Source organism: Hylaeus anthracinus, unplaced genomic scaffold (genome assembly GCF_026225885.1).
Source record: "Hylaeus anthracinus isolate JK02 unplaced genomic scaffold, UHH_iyHylAnth1.0_haploid 11994, whole genome shotgun sequence".
Classification (NCBI taxonomy): Eukaryota; Metazoa; Arthropoda; class Insecta; order Hymenoptera; family Colletidae; genus Hylaeus; species Hylaeus anthracinus.
Genome location: NW_026534341.1, coordinates 3,330,513 through 3,353,872, shown reverse-complemented (window position 1 = coordinate 3,353,872; position 23,360 = coordinate 3,330,513). Strand labels below are relative to the sequence as shown.

At 40.2% G+C, this 23,360-nt stretch overlaps 1 protein-coding gene and 1 long non-coding RNA gene across 3 annotated transcripts in view; one reads left to right on the top strand and one right to left on the bottom strand.

The window, feature by feature from the left end:
* LOC128888487 (uncharacterized) overlaps positions 1-23,360 on the bottom strand; it is a 54,469-nt gene that overhangs the window by 11,702 nt on the left and 19,407 nt on the right. The window contains exon 7 of one of the 2 annotated variants that reach the window (XM_054145374.1): positions 17,600-18,143. The exons of the other annotated variant lie outside the window; for it this stretch is intronic. Within the exon in view, the coding sequence (XP_054001349.1) occupies positions 17,919-18,143 (225 nt within the window). The 3' untranslated portion in view covers positions 17,600-17,918. Of the gene's footprint in view, positions 1-17,599; positions 18,144-23,360 lie in introns of those variants that run through there. 2 annotated transcript variants of the gene reach the window in all.
* LOC128888493 (uncharacterized) lies at positions 14,845-16,088 on the top strand. Its single transcript, XR_008460273.1, has 2 exons — positions 14,845-15,504; positions 15,606-16,088. It is a non-coding gene; the product is annotated as an uncharacterized LOC128888493 (long non-coding RNA).

Genomic DNA, 23,360 nt, shown 5'->3' with positions numbered 1-23,360 from the left:
CGGTTATTCGTCGCGAAAGGACAACGCCGAGTGAGTCTTACGGAGGAGTCTTACGGAGGAGTCTCACGGTGCAACGATTACGGTACGTGTATGCAAATTTCTGGATGAGGGAAGTCGAGTGGGACCACGCTCGATCCGATAAGCAGGTGGAAACGTCGTTGAAAATAGAAATAAAATCGATCGTTTTTGAAAAGGAGAATGAGGGGCCTACACGTCATTAACCCTTCGACCGCGAAATAGTCTCAGAGAAACGTTTATATTTGTTAAATCGATTAAAAAAAAAATATATCAGCTTACAGGGAATGACGAGACGAAACTTTTAAAAATAGAAATTGGAAACATTCACGAACCCTAACAACTCATGATAACAACTTGGGTCAGCTTGCGTTTAAAATTATTCGCAAAAAATAATATTCACAAAAAGTTATTCGATGTACTCGAACGTTATTGTACGACGAAACCTTGTACAAGAACTGCGTTATAGAAAGTTTCTTCTTGTTTATGTTTCTTTAATAACCTCGGTAATTAGGCGCCCTGGAGTCCGGAAATACTTTCGACTAACATCGACCAAAAAACTCAAAGAAAAGCAACAACGACTGGATTGCATTACAGACAGGAAAAAGCAAATTGCGCCGACCAGAAAATGAAGGGAAAACAAGCTAAACTGAACTAATCCAGCAAACTGCAGGAAGCTTCATTATCCACGCCGTTGTGTGTCTCACGCCTATTCTCAGAACCGAGAGTTCAATCGATTACGTCGACGAACCCGTACGCAACGCGAATAAACATTGGCTCGAAGCAAATGGAGGATTTTTCGAAAGGACCGCGGATGATTTTAAAAATTCGTATTTTTATTGCAATGAATATTGCGATATTTTTGTAATGCGTTATTAGAAAAATAGTTCATCACAAAAAAAAAGAATGGGTAATGGATGACCATTACAAGTTACATTCCATTACAAATAAAAAAGTAATGGGTAACGATTAAATGGTCCATTAAAATTTGAAAAAATAACTCGCAGTGCATTAAATGCACCGATCTTTTTTTTTAATAATTGCACAAAAATATTCGGATTCAGAAATGGTAGCCTGTCGGGCGTCGGCATCGTTATTAGCATCGGCTAGACGTTGACGTACATATCGTTATCGTTATCAACGTAATGTTGTTGTCGATATCGTTCGCATGTGTTACATATTAAAAGAGATACCTGTGCTCGCACAGACATCGGTAGATAGGTATCTATGGCAATACTTTTGTAACGCATTATTAGAAAAATAGTTCATTCCACAACTTTTTCTTTTTCTTTCTTTCTTTTTTTTCTTTTTTTTTTTTTTTTTTTTTTGAGAATGCATTGCTTTTACATCACAATTTTTACATCTCTGCTCTTTTCTTCTCCTTTCTCGCTGCCCCTTTACAGAAACAACCACCAACGCGCTGTTTCAGAGTCAACGTGTGAAATTAGAGAAAACATCAATAGAAAGAAATAACAGGAACATTGAGACGCTACACGAATAAATGAATTTTAGCGATAAGAAACGAAATCATCGAACAGATGGTTTTGTTTGAGGACCAGGAACACGATCGCCGAACCTTTCAGTCTCGTAAAGGTTGAATCGCTCGTCCCTGCTAATGTCAATATTATGTCAATGCCACGTATCGTCGACGCATACGAGTTTCCCCTATATCGAACTCGATATCGTTATCTGAAAACACACAGAAATCGGCCACGCATTTCCGGTAAGCTTTTCCACGTCCATTTTCGTAACGTACAATACCGAAATAAATATTTCCAGCGATCGATAGCGGTACGTTAATGGAGTGAATCGAGATTTACTTGTACGTTGACTCGGTACTGTGCTTCATGCACGATACAAATCAAATAGGGATGTATTATTTTTTTTCTTCTTAGTTTTTGTTTCATTCAACGACTGCATTCGTACTAATTGGGAAAAAATATGCGTTTAAGCAAATAGATGAGAAAATAACGCGGCAGAGAAAGCAAGGTGAAAGGACGAGATTCAGAGAATTGCTGTTTTGCAACCTAACCCTAATCCGATAAGATTCTTACGGAATGTAATGGAGAGTGGTTGCGGAATAATTGTTGAGAACGATCGAGATTTCATCAACAATTCTTCGTTTAAACAAAAGAAACGAAATGTTGCGATAAGTTATTTGAATAAAATTGATATAAATGTAACACGATCTATGGTGGACAGCAATCAAATAGGGGCGTTACAGCAAACATATTGAAATCTGCCATCGATATTTGCGACGAACGATAACACGGATTACCGAGTTTTATTACCGTGTTTACCTATTTTCCACGCCTCGACCACCAGATTATTACACTCCTAAAACCGATAACCGCTACTTTGATACTAATCAAAAAAATGAAAGGATTCAAAGGAGAAGCATGCGTTAATGTGATATACAATTGCGTGCAAAAGGACAGATAGATTTTTCTCTTTATATTCTAAAAGCGATAACTAACGTAATTGTTCGGGGAATATTTTCCGCTCGAGGTTCACTTGTGGAAATTAAACGAATTACGAACAGTGTACTGTATCGTGATATTTTAGATAAAACACTATTGCAGTATACAGAATAGAAAATATGAGAAAACTGGGTTTTTCAACGCGATAACGACCAAACGCGCACATCAAAATTGGTCGAACAATGTCGTAAGAGAATATCAATGTTTTGTTACAACTTGGCCAGCTCGATCCAAACTAAACTAAAACTAAAAGTGTATGATGCGCCTATTAATTATCTTCAATCGTTAAAAGCGAAAGATAGCGCACGCATACGAAGAAATTACGAACGTTCGATGTCGATCAGCCGCTCGTTCTGTCTCCAAGCTGGATGTCAAAAAAAAAAAAAATACTGAAAAGCAATAAAGATAAATTTCGGAATTATTTATACCTAATTCCTGATAGAATAACTTCGGAATTAAACGGCTCTCGAACGAAACGTTTGCGAGGAATATATCTGGAGGAAATTTTTGTTTTTCTTTTCAGGTTCTGAATTCATCTTTGAAATATGCCCATTTAATCCTGACGCTGCAGATCGAGAACAGCCTGTACATCGAGATTATATCGCGTGCATTCTCAGAAAACGAAAGATTGCAATTACGATTCCGCGAGTCGCGGTTGGTAAACGGAACAAGATCGTCGGAGGGCGAGCTCGCGTAAGCTCGCGTTAAGCGGAATTGTGTCTGGAAAGGGAGCAAAAAAGTTTGGCAGACGCACGAATGATCAAGGTTTCCCGCCATTTTACCCAACATGTGAAACGGAGGGTTCCACCGCACGGAAGAACGGCTCTGAGCCGCGCGAGGGAATACACGCGTGGTCGGCCACCAGACGTTCAACTCACCGACCATAGGAGAACAGTATTTTTGGAATCGCACGGTTCCTCGTCGCTCCACGGAACTCCGTTCCTCTTCTGCGTCAGAATTATTGACCCCTTTACTTCGTAACAAAACGATCTCCCACTACGAAACACGCGCCTACGTTTCAGCTTTGGTACCGCCGTGAAATGGCTTCCTTCGTTTTTTGCTCCACAAGGAATCCTTCAGCTGAAAGATTCCTCGCATTCCGGGTAACCACGGTGCCTAGTTGAGAATAATTAACGAGACTTTTCCTTTTGGAATTTATACGGTTACGGTCACCTTTGGAACGAACCTGGAATGTATTCGCGGTAAACACACGCGTACAGGTTGGGCCAAGTAAGCGTGATAAGTTATAACTCCGTTATCGGAGCATTTTCAGAAAAATTTTAAAGGGAGAAGATAAACGGTTCGAAGAGTACGTGAAACGATAGAATTGCATCAAAATGGAAGAGTAAATGTAAGCTACAGATCATAATTGATTTATTTAGAAGAATATACAATATGATCTATCAAGAAAAAATGTGACGTTCGTCTAATATACAAAGTAACAGAATTGCATCAAAATGTAAGACTAAATATGTAAGCTACAGATCATAATTGACTTATTTAGAAGAATATACAATATGATCGATAAAGAAAAAATGTGACGTTCGTCTAACATACAAAGTAAAAGAATTGCATCAAAATGTAAGAGTAAATGTAAGCTACAGATCATAATTGACTTATTTAAAAGAATGTACAATATAATCTATCAAGAAAAAAAGCGATTGTATAAATTCTAGTAAATAATCCAATCACGATTCATCATTATTTCGGCAGTGAATCCTATGTTAACGAAGAGTAAGTCTGATCCTCGTAGTTGATTTGAAAGAAATTTATTCGTATAATACTGATGTTATTATGATAGTAAATAAATTTATATTCAATAATGGCCATTCGATATTTGCTCTATTTTAATGGAAATGCATTTTTTGCATAGATTGCATCCTTTTGTCATTCTACTAAAAATCTTCTTCCAAAAAGCTATTAGGATAAAATGGTAACAAAATCATTAGTTCGCGAGATATTGTAAACAAGTCACCGTAATAAAGAAGATACTCAGGAGAGCGTACAGAAGTTCTTGGGCCTGAACAATGCCTATAATCTCCTACATCCAGAGACCATTGAACAAGTTACCTACTTCCCATCGAAAACAAGTCGGAAGACTCGATATCACAATAACTAGCCCTCATTTCGTTGTACGATTCATCGAGGCTGAGAACAACCCTATTGAACTCTAGTCTTGAGGGTATTAATACTCTTTCCTCTTGGATTTTCCTTGCTGAAGCTTAACGCAACATCGGGCATCTAACTCGGGTAACTATTGTATATTGTTCTCAATATTCTGTACGTTTCATGTTGAGGTACAACGACAAAAAAGTTTCCCGAAAGAGGCTTTAGAATTTTGTTTCTTAATAACCAAGTATGTCTGTCAATTATATGCTTCGATGATTAATTTTAACCACGTGTACTTTCATTTAAGGGGGTATTCCAGTTTGGAACCAAATTATTCTAAATATTCTTTTTTTTTTTGAATATACAAAGAACATAAAAAAAAGTAGGAAAAATCGATGTTCAAACTTTAAAGTGCTGCGATTATTTTCATTTTAAATATTTCATAATTACTCCGGTTTGGGTCATAGTCATTTCTTGATTTTGTTCATTTCAGATAAGCAGAACACCTGGAATCGTGGCAACCATAAACATACTTTTCCGGAAGAGACTGTACAAGATCGTTTGTACCGTTCAATTTTGATTATTTTTATCTGCAAAAAAATTACGTATGCAAAAAGAAATCTTCAAAAGGGACTAAAAATTGACGCTCTAGACTAGATACTCCGTTAAGGTAGAACAGTCAAATATATTCCACGGTATTTTCGTATAAAACGCAAAATTCTGAAGCCTCTTTCGGAAAACCACTAATACATAAATGGAAATATGTATTTAAAAAGCAAGACTTTAATATGATCAAGACTGAATAGAGTGTTCAGCAATTAACTGTTTCGAAAGCTGACCGTAGCAACCGACCAAACCGAAGGGAGAAGAAAAGAAATATTGCCATGCGGAGGCTCGACATCCATTCGAAAATAGCAGGTGTCGTTAATTCTGGATCGCCGCGCAATATTCGGAGCAGCGAACTGTTAAGTCACGTAACTTAATATGCGTACGCAGCCCGAGTATCGTTCACCACGGATTCTCGAGTTGGCTCCACTTTTTGGCACCTGCCGATGACAGGAGTTTTGATTCGTCCAAAACGAGCGCCGTTGCGTAACTTCAGAAAAATTTTTAGGAAAATCCGACTTCGACCGATGACCCCCTCGCGACGTGAATAAGCAAAACTTTAAATTAAATAACGAATCTTGAATAACGAGCAAAAAATATCCGACGATAAAATTTAATGGAAGAAGAGCAATAATTATAATGCAATCTTGTGTTTGCCTTCGTGTCAAATTTCAATATCGTATAGATTTATGTTAACAATTTTTGGTTAGCATTTTGTTTATAATAGCTGATACTTTTTAATTCGATGTTAGATAATCCAATTTCTCATTTTTCATTAACATTCTAAGTCGATGGAAGTATCTGAAATAAAATACTAGTCGAAATTCTTTTCGCGCTATACCGCTTAAAAACAATTAGTAGAACGTATTTCTGATGAAATATGCAGATGAAACAAATACTGTATATTTAACGGCATGAACACTTTGCCGTACAACTTCTAGAGCACGACTGACAATGAGCTTTTAAGATATTCGATAACAGGAGGGTAAAGGCTAGTTGCGCAGGTTATCCTGTAATTATTTCGCGCAGTGCATCATTTTCCTGTTCCGATTACCATCTGTCGCGAAAGTTTTTGCATAAAAAACCCATTTTCATGCAGTTCCTCTGTTAACAAAGTTCACCGACCTCGCGGCATTCGCTTCCACTACGTACTTGTCCTCGTATATCGAGGCGAATGTTTTCCCTCTTACGATTAAAGATATCACAAGCAAATCGTCTTATCTAGATTCATCATAATTTCTCTAGTTTCTTGAGATATTGCTTACAATTCCCAGGAATGAACTGGAACGCATAACTCATATCGCGAAAGACCTAGAATCAACAATACTGTAAAACATGTTATTCAATCTCGCGATTCTTGAGATTAACGACTCGAGTACACCCTTTGACATTCAAGAACTAATCATTCATCTGCTCAACGATCCTCCCACTCGATCATCGTTCGTTCGTTTATTTAAAGCGCGTAATTTGTTATACAAAGTTATCGCACTACTGCGTACTTATTACTATCTTATTTCCATTCTTTTTAACATCGTCTTACATGACTCCTCCATCGTTTTAATACCGCTCGAAATGCTATTGCTCTTTTGCGATACTCTCAAAATTAATTCTCTTAAGTCAGCCTCTAGAGTGGTGTTACCCCTTGAGTAATACAAAATGATACCATCCGACAATCGACGAAATTGTAACACGTTTCTCTTGTCCAAAGTATTCCTCTCGCAAAAAAGAAGAAAAAAGAATACGTTTCTCGGATCTTTTCAAAGAAATAATACAGTGACGAATGAATGAAACAAAAATGACAATAATTTGTGCAACTCAAATCGAATACAATACAGGTGCAAATGAACGTTATGCAAATAATCATGTATCGTATTTTCGTAGTTTATGTGGAAAACTAATATCTCCTATTACGATACAAGTCACGAGCTGTAATTTAATTTACTACCGAATCAAAGCAGAAATCTCGTCGAACCGTTAGATTCCAATGACGAATAGCGAACGGTGTCTTCGTCGTTAAATATTGAACGAGGGAGTTACACGTAACCATACACGGCACAACGGTTCGTTACTACGATTCGGTCTAAGTACGGTTCGTTGCGTAAAAACAACAAACTAGAAAAAAAAAAAAAATCGCAACTAAGAAAGATCGCGTACGTTTCGAGCACGCACACGAAGACGTCCGGACAGAGATAGGGGGACGAGCAAAACAGGAAATTGCTAGGACGATAACAGCATTCTTCCGTAATCCTAAACGCGACCGGCTTAATTACGTGGCTGAACGGGACGTCATGCTGCCATTATCGTCTGCCTGCCCGGAGCCAATTCCATAAAAATTCGCTAAGATCTACTTTCTCTTTATATGGACAATTCCAGGTGAACTCGTTCGACCTCAAACGACCGACTTCAACGACCGCGAATGTCGTTCGTCCGACCGAACCCTCCACGTGGTTACACAAGGTGACAGTCGCGAACGTGCGTGCCACGCAACGTCCCTCTATTCGAAACGTTCAAGCCATAATGCCTCCAACGACACGAATCTAAAATCGATCTGTACGGTGCAACAAGATCGTAACGAGACCGCAGAGAACAGAAAGAAGCGATGGCATGAGATAACACCTTTGTGTGCGTATTCCCTCGAGTACATCTATTAGGTTCTCCAGAAAGTTCGTGACAATTTCTAAGAAACATTCAGAAACATGTTCGAATTTTAATATATATTGGGCTGTCTGGAAAGTCCATGCCATTATTTTCTTCAGGCATATAGAAGCATGCATAGAAATATATCGAACAGCATGATCTCCGAGCTACGAAGACTAGGTTGGACGTCTTTAATGGAAGGCGAATAAGTCGAAACGTTCCTTATAGGAGCAAATATTGGAGCGATTAGGAAAGCAAGCTTAGAAAATAACACTGTAGAAATAAGTCGTAAAAATAATGAAAAATCACACATTCTTTTTAATTTTGCTTCTTCGTGTCAAATTTTGTTTAAATAATTCCTAATACAACATCCCTGCATCAAAAGATTCGATGTTTTCGAATAAACGATTCATTATGAATATATACAAGAATAAATTCTGCACGTGTACATATTTACAATGAAAAATTTATTCGAAAGCATCTATCATTTACACAAATTTAATTTAAACAAATTTAATTTAAACAAATTTCTTTGATAGAGACGGAGGATACCGATACTTCTAGGACTGACGGTACACATGTATTAGTTCCTACAAACACCGTAACCGTACCAAGTAACACAAATAACACCTACTCATCGAATATTTACCCTTCCCACATGTCTCCCCACGTGTTGTCGCCCTATTATTTTCTGAATATTTCATTGTACTCGAATCGATACACGAGGCGCCCTGCACCAGCCCAAGTCTGTATACGATTAGCTGCACCTGGCAGTCGACATGCTAAGCATAGCAATCCTCCTACTGGCCTCTAAAATTGTGAAAAATTCAACGACCCAACCCCGACTTCCGTGTTCCCATCGGAGACTCCGGGCAAATCCACGAGATACCCGACTCTCGATCACCGATCGCACGATCTACATTCGTTCCCGAACACATCCTCCGCGACCTTCCGCGAGTCTGTGTTGAAATGTGTTGGCATTAATCATTGTTACTCCAATTCAGTCACGTTGCTCTCCCGTCGCATCCTGTAAACCGTTTTATCCGCATTCACGCCGAAGGATAGATCGATCATGCCAGACGAACAACCGACGTCTGGCTGCATAATCGCGGATTAACACGGCCCGTCCCTTTCAACCTAGACCAGGGACGATCGACGAGCCGGAATATAAAACGCCCAAGGAAATTGCTCGCTGCCATTTGCCCGTAGAAATCGATACATCCGCGACGTAACGAGCACGAACCCATCCAATCCTATCCTATACTATTCTCGAACGACGATCTAGCGAAACGCGTCGCATCCTGCGCGCGAAACACGATACACGACGTAGATCGTGGATCGCGGACGCGCTTACCCGAGCTGGCGACCAACGAAGCGCTAAGGAACGTCGCTCTAGCTGCGGGGATTCCGGGAAAACGCATTAACATTTCAGCCAGCGAATAAAGGGAATTCGCAGATTTTTTTTCATTCCAGCGGTCACCTGCCGGAGCCTATTAACCGTGTTTTTGTTTGTCGGCTTGCAATGTTCGAATCTGAAGAACGGAGATGACTGGAATCGTACCTAGTCTGCGCGATAGTCGATGTCAGTGTAGATTAACGTTCAATCTTTTTATTTACTGAATTTTTCAAGAGTTTTTAAAATGTAGGCGTTCGTCGTGGTCTTATATCGTCTTATAGAGTTCTCTCTATCCATCCAGCAATTAAAAACGAAATTCATAAAAGTGGGCTTGAAAGTCGCGATAGCTTTCAAAGCGTTTAATTAGTGCAGTATCGTGAGAAAATTGACGAGACTCGTAAGTTCCGTCAGTAAACAAAGAGTTAAAACTACCAAGCCGGTCATTTTTGTTCCTGGACTTCAAACTTCTTTCCGAAGTCAATCGATCGGTAACAATGATTCTATCGCATTCCAGAGAAAAAGAGAAGCCTTAATATTTTTGATTAATCAAGTAATATATGTGTACTTGAAAAATCGTTACTTTCATTTCTAACAGCTATTATCAAATATAAATTTATTTATCATCGAAATAATATCAATATTTACTATCTATTTAATGTAGTAAAATGTAAAAAATGTAATGTAGTAAATTTAACGTAACGATGAAACGGTATCTCAACCGTTTATACAAATTTTCCAACAAACGAATAATCAAATAAGTCTTACGCGCATCTAATTTATAAATAACTCTTATTCCACAAATGAAACTTTCGACCGAAGAAAACCTAGCGTTGAACAAACGTTTCTGACTCTGCCGGGTTGCGCATGCCCCCATAATCAACGCGGAACGAGTGCCCCGATAACCAAGGAGCGGAAATCGCTCCAGGTGAAGTAAAGAACAGGAAACGACCGCGAGGCGAGGGAGGGAACGCGGCTCGGTTTAACAGTTTTTCTACGTGAAACGAGCGAACGATCGATTATTTATTTTAGGAATCGGCCTGGGATCGTCCGTCTCTCTCGCGGGAGGCACGCGAAAATCGCGGTTCGTAGCGTGCGCGAAACGTCTCGGATCGTTCGATCGATCCTCTCGGTTTCTTTGTACGCAAATATAACAACGAAACGGAATACGGGGAACGAGAACAACGTGGATGAAACGGCAACGCCGCCTCGCGAGGACGCTGCCAGAGTCCTTTCGCAAAGGATGGGATCCTGGCCTGGATCGTGGTCGATCTTCGTTCTGTATTCTACGGAGCATGCGAGTCCTTCGAGAACGTGACATATGAGGATCTTCGTGGTCGAAGATTCAAGGGAAAGACGATCGTGAATTGGTCCGAATTAGACATGGTCTGGAGATTAGGGGAAGGTATATCGTACGTAGCTTGTATCGAAGAAATATCGAGCATAGTTTAGAAGCAAATTAAGGTCACTGGGTCCTGAGTTCGAGAAAAGAATTTTGATTGTTTCTGTAACTTTGCTCGAGAAATTCGGAATGGGCCAAAACGATCATGCTCTGAGAAACCTAATGGTGAAACGTATTAGGTGATGGTGCATCGGTTAACAATTGATACTTTTTAGCTTTACTCCATTTTGGAGTAAATCGTCTATATATCATTGTCTACGAGGCACACAATGCTCCTATACAGAAATGAAATACGTTCGGCAACGCGTGTTCGGTGTCTAGTAGCTGATGAATCGTTACTCCGATTTCATTAATCGAGTCGCATCCGAGTCGCTAATTAACTTTGGTTTTTATGCATTGTGCGGGGTATAATTATACCAAAGACATAGAAAAAATATGCAAAACGTACAGTGGATTATTATTAGAGAGAATAATATTAACCCTTTGCACTCGGATGTCCCCTACGAGGGGACACCGTAAGTCTAACAAATTTTGTTCGTAACACCATAAAGGATCTATGTTTGTAGCGGTGTCGCCGCATCAAGAAAGCTAGAAGAATTTATAATCAAGTCTAATAATACCAAAAACGACACGTTTCCAAAGATAGACTATTTTATGTAATGCGATTCCTATTCGCACGTTTTGCAACGAGATGGTGCAAGAGTGCAAAAGGTTAATATCTAAAATGCATAAAATTCACAATTTACTTCCAATCCGACATCTTTCAAACATGCTTCGTTCTCTTAACACGTTGACTGCCAAACGAATATTCTTGAAAATTTATCCCAACATTAAATGTTATTTAGACTATCAGAGTCCAGGTAATCAAATATTTATCGTGGTATTTAGTTTCGTAACTACATCAAAATTCAAAAACTTCATTCAGATTCATCTCCTGTGACGTCTAACTTTCAGAATTAATCTTTTTAGTTCTCGAGTGAAAATCACTGTCACCCATACATATATATATATATATATATATAAGTGACACGGCGATCGACGTGTTAATTGAGCTAGGGCACAGTGTCGTATGTACGAGCGTCATTTTGAGAATGCTTCGAAGCCCGCTAAAGAACGAAGCTGGAACCTAGCCACGGAGCAGGGAGCGCAGAGATGCCTACCGATAAGGGAACAACGAGAAACCGCGTGGCACTTACCCCAGAACCTTCTACGGGAGACGCGAGCCTCCCAAATACCAAAAACCCCAACATCGAGTACCAGAAAAGAAAACCTCAAGTTTACTCCAATAAAAATTCAAAATTCAAAATTGTAGCTGACGTAGCGTGCCTGTGTAGTAGGTTCCAGGGTAGTCCTCTAAGATAGAGTCAAGGTAGATACGTTACCAAACTGTATATCCACTCCAGGTTAGCTCAGGTGACAGGCGAGGGCACGTGGTGTTGGTTTAATCACAGAAACAACTCGAAGACGCGACGAAGGCGAGACGAACGGCGCGCGTCTAGCGTGCAGAGCGAGAACAGGAACCGAACGGAATACATCGAACCACCAACTGGCATAACGCGAACCGCACCAGAGCGCAGTGCTCTCAACACTGGAACATCGAAGTTGGCCGGCACATAACGCGCGGCCGCGTGTTTCTGGCGGTGCTGGTCGGTTGGTCGCGCGTCGCGCCGGTCAGACCAAGTGTCCTCTTCGCTGGCACGCTAACCGTGGCACGAAGCGATGCATCGAACGGAGGAAGCGAGAGATGGATTCTCTCTGTTCGCGACGTCCGAGGTGCTCTCTCGCGGTGGGGAGACCGCGTCGAATGGATGAAGCGGGCGACTAGAGAGATAGGCAGGCGGACAGGCTCAGGTAGGTATAGAGGTATAGAGGCTGTTGAACGGAGTGGAGGATCGCGAGAGCGGGGTGGGAGAGATAGACGGAGAGGGGGAGGGATCGAAGAAAGAAACGGTCGGGAACGGTCGGAACGACCGTGGCCCGCGGGTGGCACGAGCTCGCCACGAGGGGAGAGAAGACAGAGATGAAGAGAAGTCGTCCGGCTGACCCAGAGCTCCCGAGACCGGTGCGGATGATACGACGGGTGGTTCAGGTTTTCGGAACCGCGCGAACTGGAGAACCAACTGCCCCCACCTTTCTTTTAAACCTTCTTGTCGACCGAAGGGGAGTCCAGCAAGGGGAGAAAAGAGAACTGGGCGAAGGAGAGAAGAGCGCAGCGATGGACGAGGAGAATCTTTGAACAAGGTGCACGCCACTGGGTCCGTCCACCGACGGCGACCGTGGAACGGCGAACTCTGTCGGTTCGTGCAGCCGGCAGCCAGCTGGTGCTCACCAACACGCTACGAAGCCTGTCGTTCGCGGCCGAGCAATCGCCTTCGGCTAAGATCGGCTTCAAACAAAACTACAAACTTTGCGCGTCGACGTCCCCTTGCCCCGAGGCTCCTCCTCCCCCGCCCCTCCCTTACCGATCCACGATCCAGCGCCTCCTGTTGCTTGCACGCCACGCAGACTCGTGGATACACCACGCGTTGGTACGCCGCTGTACCGAGAACGCTATTACTGATCACCCTCCTCGTCCCACCAGGACCAGAACGGACGGAGGGAGCTTCTTCTTTGCCCACGCTTTTCTCTATTATCTCGGCTAGGGTTAACGACTAGCCTCCACAGGGACGTTCGGCTCCACCGTCGGAGCAAACTCGTATCATTTTGGGATATCGACATGTTTTACATCTTTAGATCTTTTCTCTGGAATGTCGGAATTAATTTACAACGTTAATTGTACGACAGAAGGTTGATTTATCGAATTTCCGAACGAATTGTTTCATTACGTTCGTAGGCTGTTTAAATTAACCGCGCAATGTATGAATGCGAAGTTCAGCGAACGAGACGAGTGCGGATGAGAGAGAGAGAGAGAGAGAGAGGGAGAAAGTGTTTATTATAAACAGGCGAAGTGCCGAGCAACGGCAGAAGAATACAGAACGCAGAATACGGAATACAGAGAACAAAAGAGAATGAGAGAGAAAGAGGCTAAGAATAAGAAATAGTCTGTCGTAATGTACGTAGTTTGAAGAGAGTTTTCCTGTACGGCATTCGCGATAAATTTATATTTACGACGCGTTTAGTTAGTCGAACTAGTCGATTTGATGCAGTAAATGTTAGGTTGATCGAAAGGAATTGCGCTTTGTACATTCACATTGTACGTATCAAGCTTAGAATCTGCTTTTTATTTTGATTACAAGTATTATATGATCGCTGTTGGTGCACGCTGTACTTTCATCGTTTTAGCAATGCTAGAAAAGAGCGATATTTTTGTACGAGTTCGTGAGAGGTCAAGAATTGAGAGCTTCGATGAATTTGTTGGCCTCAAGAACTACAGAATTCTCATTGGAAAAAATTTATTGATTCCAATGGTTCTTATTTCGATTAATAAAGTTTGTTATAAAAAAAAAAAAGAAGGTATAGTCATTTAAAGCTAAAGATTAAAAACAACAGTTCCTTTTGCACCAACCTAATAGCTAAAATTCTGAACCTAATCGCGACGTATTCGGAGTTTCCTGAGGATAGCGTTTAAACTGGGGGATCACCCTTCGCTTTTTTTTTTTTTTAAATTGAAAGTAAATGCGTAGGGTTAATCAGTACTAAACATGAGTAACGTAAGTAACCGTCACATAGCTTGGCACTCAACTGCGGATGTTTACACACTTATAGAAAATAAAAATATGGGTAAATCTACGTGACTATGCACAAATGCAAAATTATGTCAAATGTCAACGATACCATACATGTTATACCTTTAGAATACAAGGCATATTTTCGTTTAAATTACAATTCTTTTTCTATTAGGTGGAAATATGGGTAAATCTATGAGAATATGCACAAATGCAAAAAATGTCAACAATAACGTACATGTTATACCTTTAGAATATAAGGCATATTTTCGTTTAAATTTCAATTCTTTTTCTATTAGGTGGCCCGGATAATAATGTCGTTTTTGCCATCTTAAATACTTGGTCGTTTAATTTATCAGCTCATTGATTTCTCTGGCAGTGAAAATTTGCACACCAGGTGACAAAAGGCTGCTGACAATGAGGGAGATTATATAACGAATTAAAGACAGAAATTTATTGGAAAGTTTGAATTTAATGTAAAAGTTTCTCTCTACCTAATATATCTGTGAAAATATGAATTTGCGTAAACGTCCACAGTCTAGTCCGCAGTCTAATCGCTACTGGTGTATTAGTATTCGCATTACTAATTACGCAACTGCATAACGTACATCACGCATTTGTTTGCATTTTCATTCCTCGTATCGATCATTTGTAAAACGGAGTAGGGCAAAATTGAAACGATAACTCCATAATTAGAACAACAATTCGCTCAGTGTGTATATAGACCAGACGTTGCTCCCTTTCTTTCTGAGCAGAGCGTGTTTCTTGAGCGGAAGGTGATTCGACAATTACGACGTCATGAAACATGGACGTACCAAAAGTTTTTGCATCTAAAGAACGAGCACGGTGTTGCAGAGGAACTCGTAAATGCTTTCAGACCAACGGCAGAAGACCGTAGATCGTACTTGCTTGAATTATGCTCGGAGGTAGTTAGTTGGTAGATTCAAAGTTCGAAATGTGGAACATTTTCTAGGACACTCTAATCGCTATCCGTTTCTTACAGAGTAGATGGTATTGTACCTAAATCCAGCCGATTATTTCTGTACCTTTAATGCGCGTATGACATCGATTCGATATAATACACGCGCTCATTACACGTGTAAAAGAAACAAAAAAGACGTTCGATGAACGGGATTCGAACCGGCGAGATCAAGCACATGACCGGCCGATTATACCATCTGCGGCACGGACACTACGGTGACAGAGATTGATATTTATAGGACGCACAGACATTTATAGTATATACTTTAACTAAAGTATTATAAATTACTTACTAAATTTATTATTTTACCCTGTAGCAACAGAGACCCGAGAACTACTAACCTACTTCCGCAGGTTAAAAACAGAGAAGGACAGACCGAATAATTTTCTTTATGCATGATGTACGTTACGTATTAGGTTGTCCGAAAAGTTTCTTTCGCTTTATTAATAAGTAATACGTGCACAATATTCTATGCTTTATGTTACGTTACTGAATTGTGCACGATTCATTTTGATCCATTGCCGTTACAACGTGAATATTTATGAAACAAAGTCGGTTGATTAGATTGTTTATATAAACACGACCACGTAAAATAATTGAACGCAACTCGCGAAAGAAACTTTCGGGACAACCTAATAAAATCATGGTAGCAAAGATGTTTCCTTCGATCTTGGAGAAATGGACGATTTTAAAATAACCTGTTCCGTATTTCGAATCGATCCTTTGGTGAATATCAACGTTACTCTTGTGTAACAAACTGTATGCAAAAGTGTTGAAATCAAATGTAATTTGTATCTGATATTAGTTGAAGTCATTTTTACACGTTATTTTCCCCAGTAGAATATATTTACTCCGTTTCATATAACGTGCTTTCGCTCCGAAATGCTTCGCGAAAACAAAACTTCGAAATTTATTATTATTAAATATTTTACAATTCTCCGCGCGAAAGTAGGCGTAGTTAGACATTTGCGTTTAATTAGATTTTCATTTCGATTTCATCATTCATTTTTTCCAGAAGCTATCTAGAATTTGGGTTATAATTCTCGTCACGATCCTCGTTCACGGATCAAACCACGCCATGTATCTGGATCCGCGTTTTCGGAACATCTCGTCGCGGCCATGCTTTGTAAAGTCTCTTGCTCCCCAACTATAAATGCGTTCGCGTCGCGGCGAGCGATTACGTAAGATTTCTTAGAAGCTTCTTCGGGTCGTAAAGCGGAGCGTAGGTTGAAGAGCGTGACGTTCAGCGTAGTACTCTTCGATAGAACGATAACCAACGTGTTCGTACGCGAACCAAGAGGTGATAATGGGGTAAATGCCCGCTCGAGAAATCGCGATCCCATCTATGTTTATGAATAAACCCGCGAGCGTAGGTACTTTTTCCAAAATTTTGTTTCTTCGCTCGATTCTCAACGGTTTCAGGATTACTCGGTCCCATACGGATTGATACATACGGAGAATGTATTATTAAAGGTATTGTTATAAATATCAAAAATACTCGACCTTTGTAAGCATTCTTCGAGTTCAAAAAATAATTTTTGTTTGTTTGAATAACTGTAAGGATTTATTCATTTTTGTTGTCAGAGAGGATGCACATGACGACTATTTCTGCTGACCTAAACAATACTCCTAAAAGATACTCTCCTAACAATTAATTTTTTAGCGCGCACAAAGAAAAAGAGAAAAAACGTACGAAAACACGGTAGTTTGGTCCGAGTATATTTTTAATATAATGGTCACATTATGTAATGTTATTCGTAATTTTTATCACCGCCGTATACGTAAACTTCACTTGCTAGATTCTCAAGCGGAAAACACTTAATTCTTTTCCCCGGCACTATTCGTGCGAGTAAAACCGTGAGCAAAAGAGCTGGTCGTGGAATAAAGCGGCTTTGGCAAAAGCCTGTTTGCACCGGCGCTAATGGAACAGTTGAACACGGTAGATATCGCACGCGGTATCCGTTGCAAAACAAAATACAACTTAAAAGTCTTAGGCAAAACCGACGATTGGTTTTTTTTACCGTTTCGCTCATATCGCGCGCTCTAGTGCAACGAGGTGTACGTTTATGCAGGCTAATTGCAACGACAGCGTACGTGTAATTGATTAATCGCGATGCCAACATTGCCTGTTAGAAATCCTGGAACTCGTAACTACTGTTTTGCAACATCGTTCACAACTTTTTTGCAATGTTGTTAATTGAACGTTGACTAACACTCGAAACATTTCATTATTCATTTCGTTCATTACTGCTGTTTCATTTGCTTCATTTGTTTCGTTTATTCCATTTCTTATGTTTTTTTCTGTCGTCTGCTGCTAACAAAATAGCTAATATACGTAGTAAGTTAAATAAATTCCTAAATAAACGAACCTAATAGACAGCGTTAAATAAAGCGTTAAATATCACTTTTCCTAGTTTCTTACACAAACGATTCGATCATATCATCGAGGCTCAACCGTTGTCAGCAAACTCTCGTCGAGTAACAAATTTGTCGACACGTCTCATTTTACAATGGCGCATTAATCGCGTAGCAATAATCTATTTGTCACGCGTCGCGAATAACGCGCCGAAAGACACCTCTGCGCTCCGCCAAAAGCGAATGCATCGCACGGAACGGTGCAGCAGTGAAATCATGAGAGCCGAATGACAAATCGAACGAACCGTTGCCCATTCAATGGAACAGGCGTCGCGCGACTTCTGACATTTGATTTCTTAACAATGAGGAAGCTTCCGATTTCGCGCAATTGTTGCCGATCTGCTCGCCTGTCCTGCTGGCTTCTCTCGTATCGAGACACTTGATATTTGCAATGTTTCGTGCATGATACGTTTGCATCGAGGATGCGTTCCACTGTTCCCTATACGAGAAAGAATTCGTACAGATTTTACTTCCTAGCAACTACTTCCTAGCACTTTGTCTACCGAGAGCTTATTTGTAAGAATTTTAATTTCAACTCTTAGCTCGTGCCACAAAATCTAGTCTGTCTAACATATTTCAGATCAGCCTCGTATCGATTGGTATTAAAGGAACCGCCGAAAATAATCTGTATACTAAGGGAGCCGGTCTGAAAAGTTTGGGAACCTCTGCCTTAAATGCTTAAAATGCACTTTGTTTTCTTCCATATTCAAAGACGTGTAACACCGGCAACAATTTATCGTGACCAAACTTTTTTCCAAATATGCCTGAACCTGTCCTTAGACCACCTACTAAAAAACGGCACGAATTTTCCTGCCAACCCACCAAGCTGTGATAAATGTAGAAATGTCTGGGGGTCAGTCGAGACCCCAAAATTTCCCTTACGATAAAGAGGGTTAATGAAACTCGCAGCTGTTGAGGTATAGAAACCACCAATGAGGGGTTCCACTACAATGGCTATAATCAGTATCTAGAAGGGTGACCACCTTGAAGCTCCCATATGCTAAATTCGGTGGTCCGAATGCCACCCGAAGCTATTAAGAACTCGGTTAATGATCGGTGTTAGTCCGTGGCTGTCGAAAAGAACCGAATAAAAATGATACGGAACAAATTTAAAAGGTTACTACAAAATTGGTTATTCTACATATCACAATTAAGAAAAGAACGCGATGCAATTAGACATGAGAAAGGTTTGTTAATTACCGCGACGTACCGCAGTAACTAAAAGTGATTGTATCTGAGAAATAAAATGTTCGCTTCGTCTTTATTTTTCGAGACATTTTTCTTAATAACGAATCGTGTAACAAATTGAAAAATGTTGTAGCATCCCCTTACAATCGTCTTGTAGCTCAAAAGGTAGTACAGTGACCATAAGACGACTATTATGAAGGGACCTACAACAGCGGATATCATCGCGTTGAATCTTGGATAGTGGTTAATTAAGGAAGCAGACACGCTATGCTGAATGTAGCACGGCGCGACGTTAAAGGATAGCGGTGCGTAAATACCGCGCCTAATTACTCGAAAAAGACCATTGTTGTGGATTTGATTAGCAGCGGTAGTATGCAGGTCGTATGGCTGTCTCTAAAACAATCATACGCTGTTCCGAGGTCGCCTAAACAAATTACAGTTACTCGTGCATCCGCCAGACCAGAGTAAAACTCTGGCCATTGAGTTAAACTCTCGTCCAAATGAAAGTTTCGAATAGAGAATAAATGATGAATAATTTTCTATTCGTTACGACGAGAGAATAAAAATTGCCCTTCAAGCAGCATCGCCGCTTTATTTTTCTCTTCTTACTTTCTTGTCGATCTTTAAAAAGCGTCTTATATTAAAACGTGTTTCTCGCGTTTTAAAGACGTGCACAAGTTCTTGATATACTTTACTTAAGAAAACTATCGTTAAAGTATTAACATACGACAGGTGTTTGGTATCTTATTACAACAAAGTTTAGATTATGAAATAAAATATTTCAGAGCGAACAAGTACGAGTATCGATCTTTGATTGCAGTATGAATAAATTATAAGTACAGATGTAGATAGAAGATACTATAAAGGATCGAAAAATTGTTAATATTCATATGGACTTGAATATAAAAAGAAATGGTTCATCTAACAAGATACATAACTAAGAAATAAATGAATAAACGTTTACTATCATTTTATTTTTAGATACTATATCTACGTTACACCACATGCTTCGAGGGTTATTTAAACAAACCTATTGATATGTACGAGCAAGTAATAAAACTGGAGGAACGTGTAGAGAACAGTCGACAACTCTTTTCGACTACGTAAATTATTCTCCACGAGTTTCTGCACTCTCCTACGTACTCTTACGTATTAATAAGGATTCGATACCACTCCCAAGTAAATACTACATTCGTGTATTAAAGACTCGCGAATATGGATTCTGTAGTGAATAAGTTATTGTCACATTTCCGTTCTTTTTATTATCGACAGTAATTATTATTATAAAAATCTAAACGTTCACATATACGACCAAACGCGTAAAGTTCATAAATATTCGCAGTCCTAACTCGTCTTGTAACATTGAGCCGATACTTGTACATCGAAATGAAAACAAACAGTTATTCGTACGTAAAAGTTCCAACCGTAAACATAACATTTGATGTCGTTTCTTGGAAACGTCGATGAAACGGAGCAGAAAAAGTGTCTGTGTTTACAATCACTCAGCATGGAAGAAACGTTAATTTTAGTCGAAGCTAGAATTTCGCCACTCCTATTTCGAACAACATTTTATTTACAACAAAGGAATTCTAAGCTCCTCGCAGAAGGTTTTCTTTGTCTCCGAAGAAAACTCGCTTCGTGCGAAAGTTCGACACGATACAATCGTCTGTCGTAAGTCGGAAATAAAATCCCGTAATACAGCTAGACGCAATATCGATGTAAGTGACTTGTGTAAATGTACCCACCAGAACGAACGTGGGAAGCGGTACCCGGAAATGATTAAGGAACAATAATGTGACGTAGCAAATGTGACGACACGAGCCGCGCGTACGACAATAAAATTTGTAAACCGTAAATATTATTTTCAACGAGCGTTCAGGGGGTCGAGAAACGTGAGAAACCTAATCGTCGGATGAATAACTCTCGTGAATCGCCGTTATCGATACTTTTATACTCCAAAGATCCCTGTTTTCATAGGTAGGGACGTAGATTCGTGCAAATTGTTCAAAGTAATAGAAATTTTACATTCAGAAATGATAAAGAAGGTCTTTCATCAAATGATTAGTCCTCAAAGTTCGAGCCTTTCATTTTTAATAAAAAATTTCGAAATATTCCTGAACAGGACCAAACACTCGACAAGACTAAGGAGGATATTCTAATAAACTTCAAAGAACTCGGTAACTTAAGAATACTCAATTTTACGAAATACCGAACCTAACAAAGATTGCTATTTTACGTGACACTCTTTAAAATTTTTGCTAACATTCGTCAATGTTAATTCCATCGAAATAATCGTGGAATCGAAGGTCCCTCGGTGAAACGTAAATATCGAACAGAAAAGTACGAGAGAAAAAGGCAGAGATCACTCCGTGCTCGGAAGACGATCAATTCAACTCCAATTGCCTGGGACTGATTGAAACAGGTAACTCGCGCAATTCTTCTTCGTTCCGTTTGCCCGTCCTTATTCCGAGCCGCAAAAGAAAGTAAAACGTGCACGCAAGATCAACAATCTCACGGGCGGGAATCTATCGATAAACAAACTCTCAGGGGCGGGGAACAATGCGCAATCTGCGGGCTCCGGCTATGCATCCGTTGCAGAAACTCCCGAGCCGCACGAATTAACGAGACCGGGAGGAAATCAATTTCAATCAATCTAACGAGCCATGTGTAAAATTGCGAGCACCGTCGAGATCCTCGGGGCCGTTGGATTCTGACGTGCCTCGGCTAGGAGCAAAAAGGAAAATGATACGAAAACAGGTTGTGCATTCAATACGCAGGCCTTGTTGTACAACGTACCAAGATCCGTGGTCTTGTCGTTAACCTGCCCGCTGTAATAAATCAACTCGCAATAGGAAGCCAAAGACGTTTCAACAGTCAAATAATCGCGTGTTAACATAATCGTACATTCGAGAGCGTAATAACGCTCGACTATCTACGGTGCGCAAGAACGGAACCGACACGGCAGAACGGGCAATTAATTATCGAAGTCTCGTCAAATTACGTCGACTATGATTCACAGGTAACGGTCGGAGGTGGTAATTCCCTGTCGATGATAATTTCGTCGCTCGATGGCTAGCGAGTGTGGACAGTAACGCGCGCCCGGTCGTTTAAGGTGGTTTGTTTGGTCGAGAATGACAACGGATCGGATCGTCTCGTAACTTTGAAAACTCCAAATATACATCTTAATACACGTCTGTATGAAACACGGGTTCGATTTACCGTTTAGTTTGTTAGACATGATCGCTTGAGTTTCGTGATTTTTTCGTCGAATTTGACGGGAGAAAAAAAATGAAACTTTGTACGATACTTTTGACTGCAAAACAATTCGTACAAGACAGATCAAAACCAAGACTGAATGGAAAGTGAATTAATAAATGTAGAATAATATATTTCAATTTTGACAAAGTTGCGCGTTTAGTACCAGAGTAATACGCATCGGAAAATGAAGTCGAGTATGATATTTCTTAACATCGCGTATAAACAAGTCTCTCCTTGTCAGTACTGTGTTCGTACCACAGAAATATCGAATGGTGTTCTTTTAACACCCTGTATATTCCTTTCTCGAGACAAAAATTCATACATATCATTGAAATAATTTAATCCTAAACCTATTTCCCTCCATGACACACGTACCATATTTTGATTTCATTTTTCGTGATATTTGAATAAAAAAGTGTAATCGCTGCTAAAGTTTGTTGGACGTACGATGTCCCGTCAGAAGAGACATCCGAGTGCGAAGGGCTAAAACATCCTCTATGTACCACGGACGAAGAATCCCAGGCCCGTTTAGATAGAGTTAATTGAATCGAAGCAAGCTGAACCCAAAAAATTCGAAACCACGTCTTCATTTGTCGACGCCTAAGCTGGCCCGAGTAATATACCATATCGTCGATCGGTGCGTACCTTTATCACGTGCCGAGGGAATTAGTGGTCGATCGGCGCAGGTTACTCGCTCCGATGCGACCAATGACAAGGAAGAGGGAACCGATCCTAAACCTGTTTGCGTAATACCAGTGCCGCGATTCGAAAAATGAATCTGTACCTGTTATCTTCGGTCGCGGAGCGAACGTGAGAGAGTTATACCGATAACACGCCCATATCTGCCGTCTGGTACCCTTTTACGGCGTTCGATACCACAATATATAACGGGTCAATGACAACTTGTCAGGCTGCTTATCACGCTGGCCGACGATAGTACGCGGCTCCAGGTGCGATCTCGGTACGCTTAATGCATGAGACATCGTAAACGTGGATACGCTTCCTAGGTAACTTTTGTGTACATTTGGTTCAATTCTGATAGATTTGATAGTTTGTTTTCGATGGAGATAAAAATGACCACGATGACGATATTATAATATTCTATCGAGTATATATACTTTTGTGTGCAAAATAGGTGTTCGTTGGAATTATTACTATAATTCAATATTTATTTTATTACGAAAATAAATGTGTTGGGAATATATATATA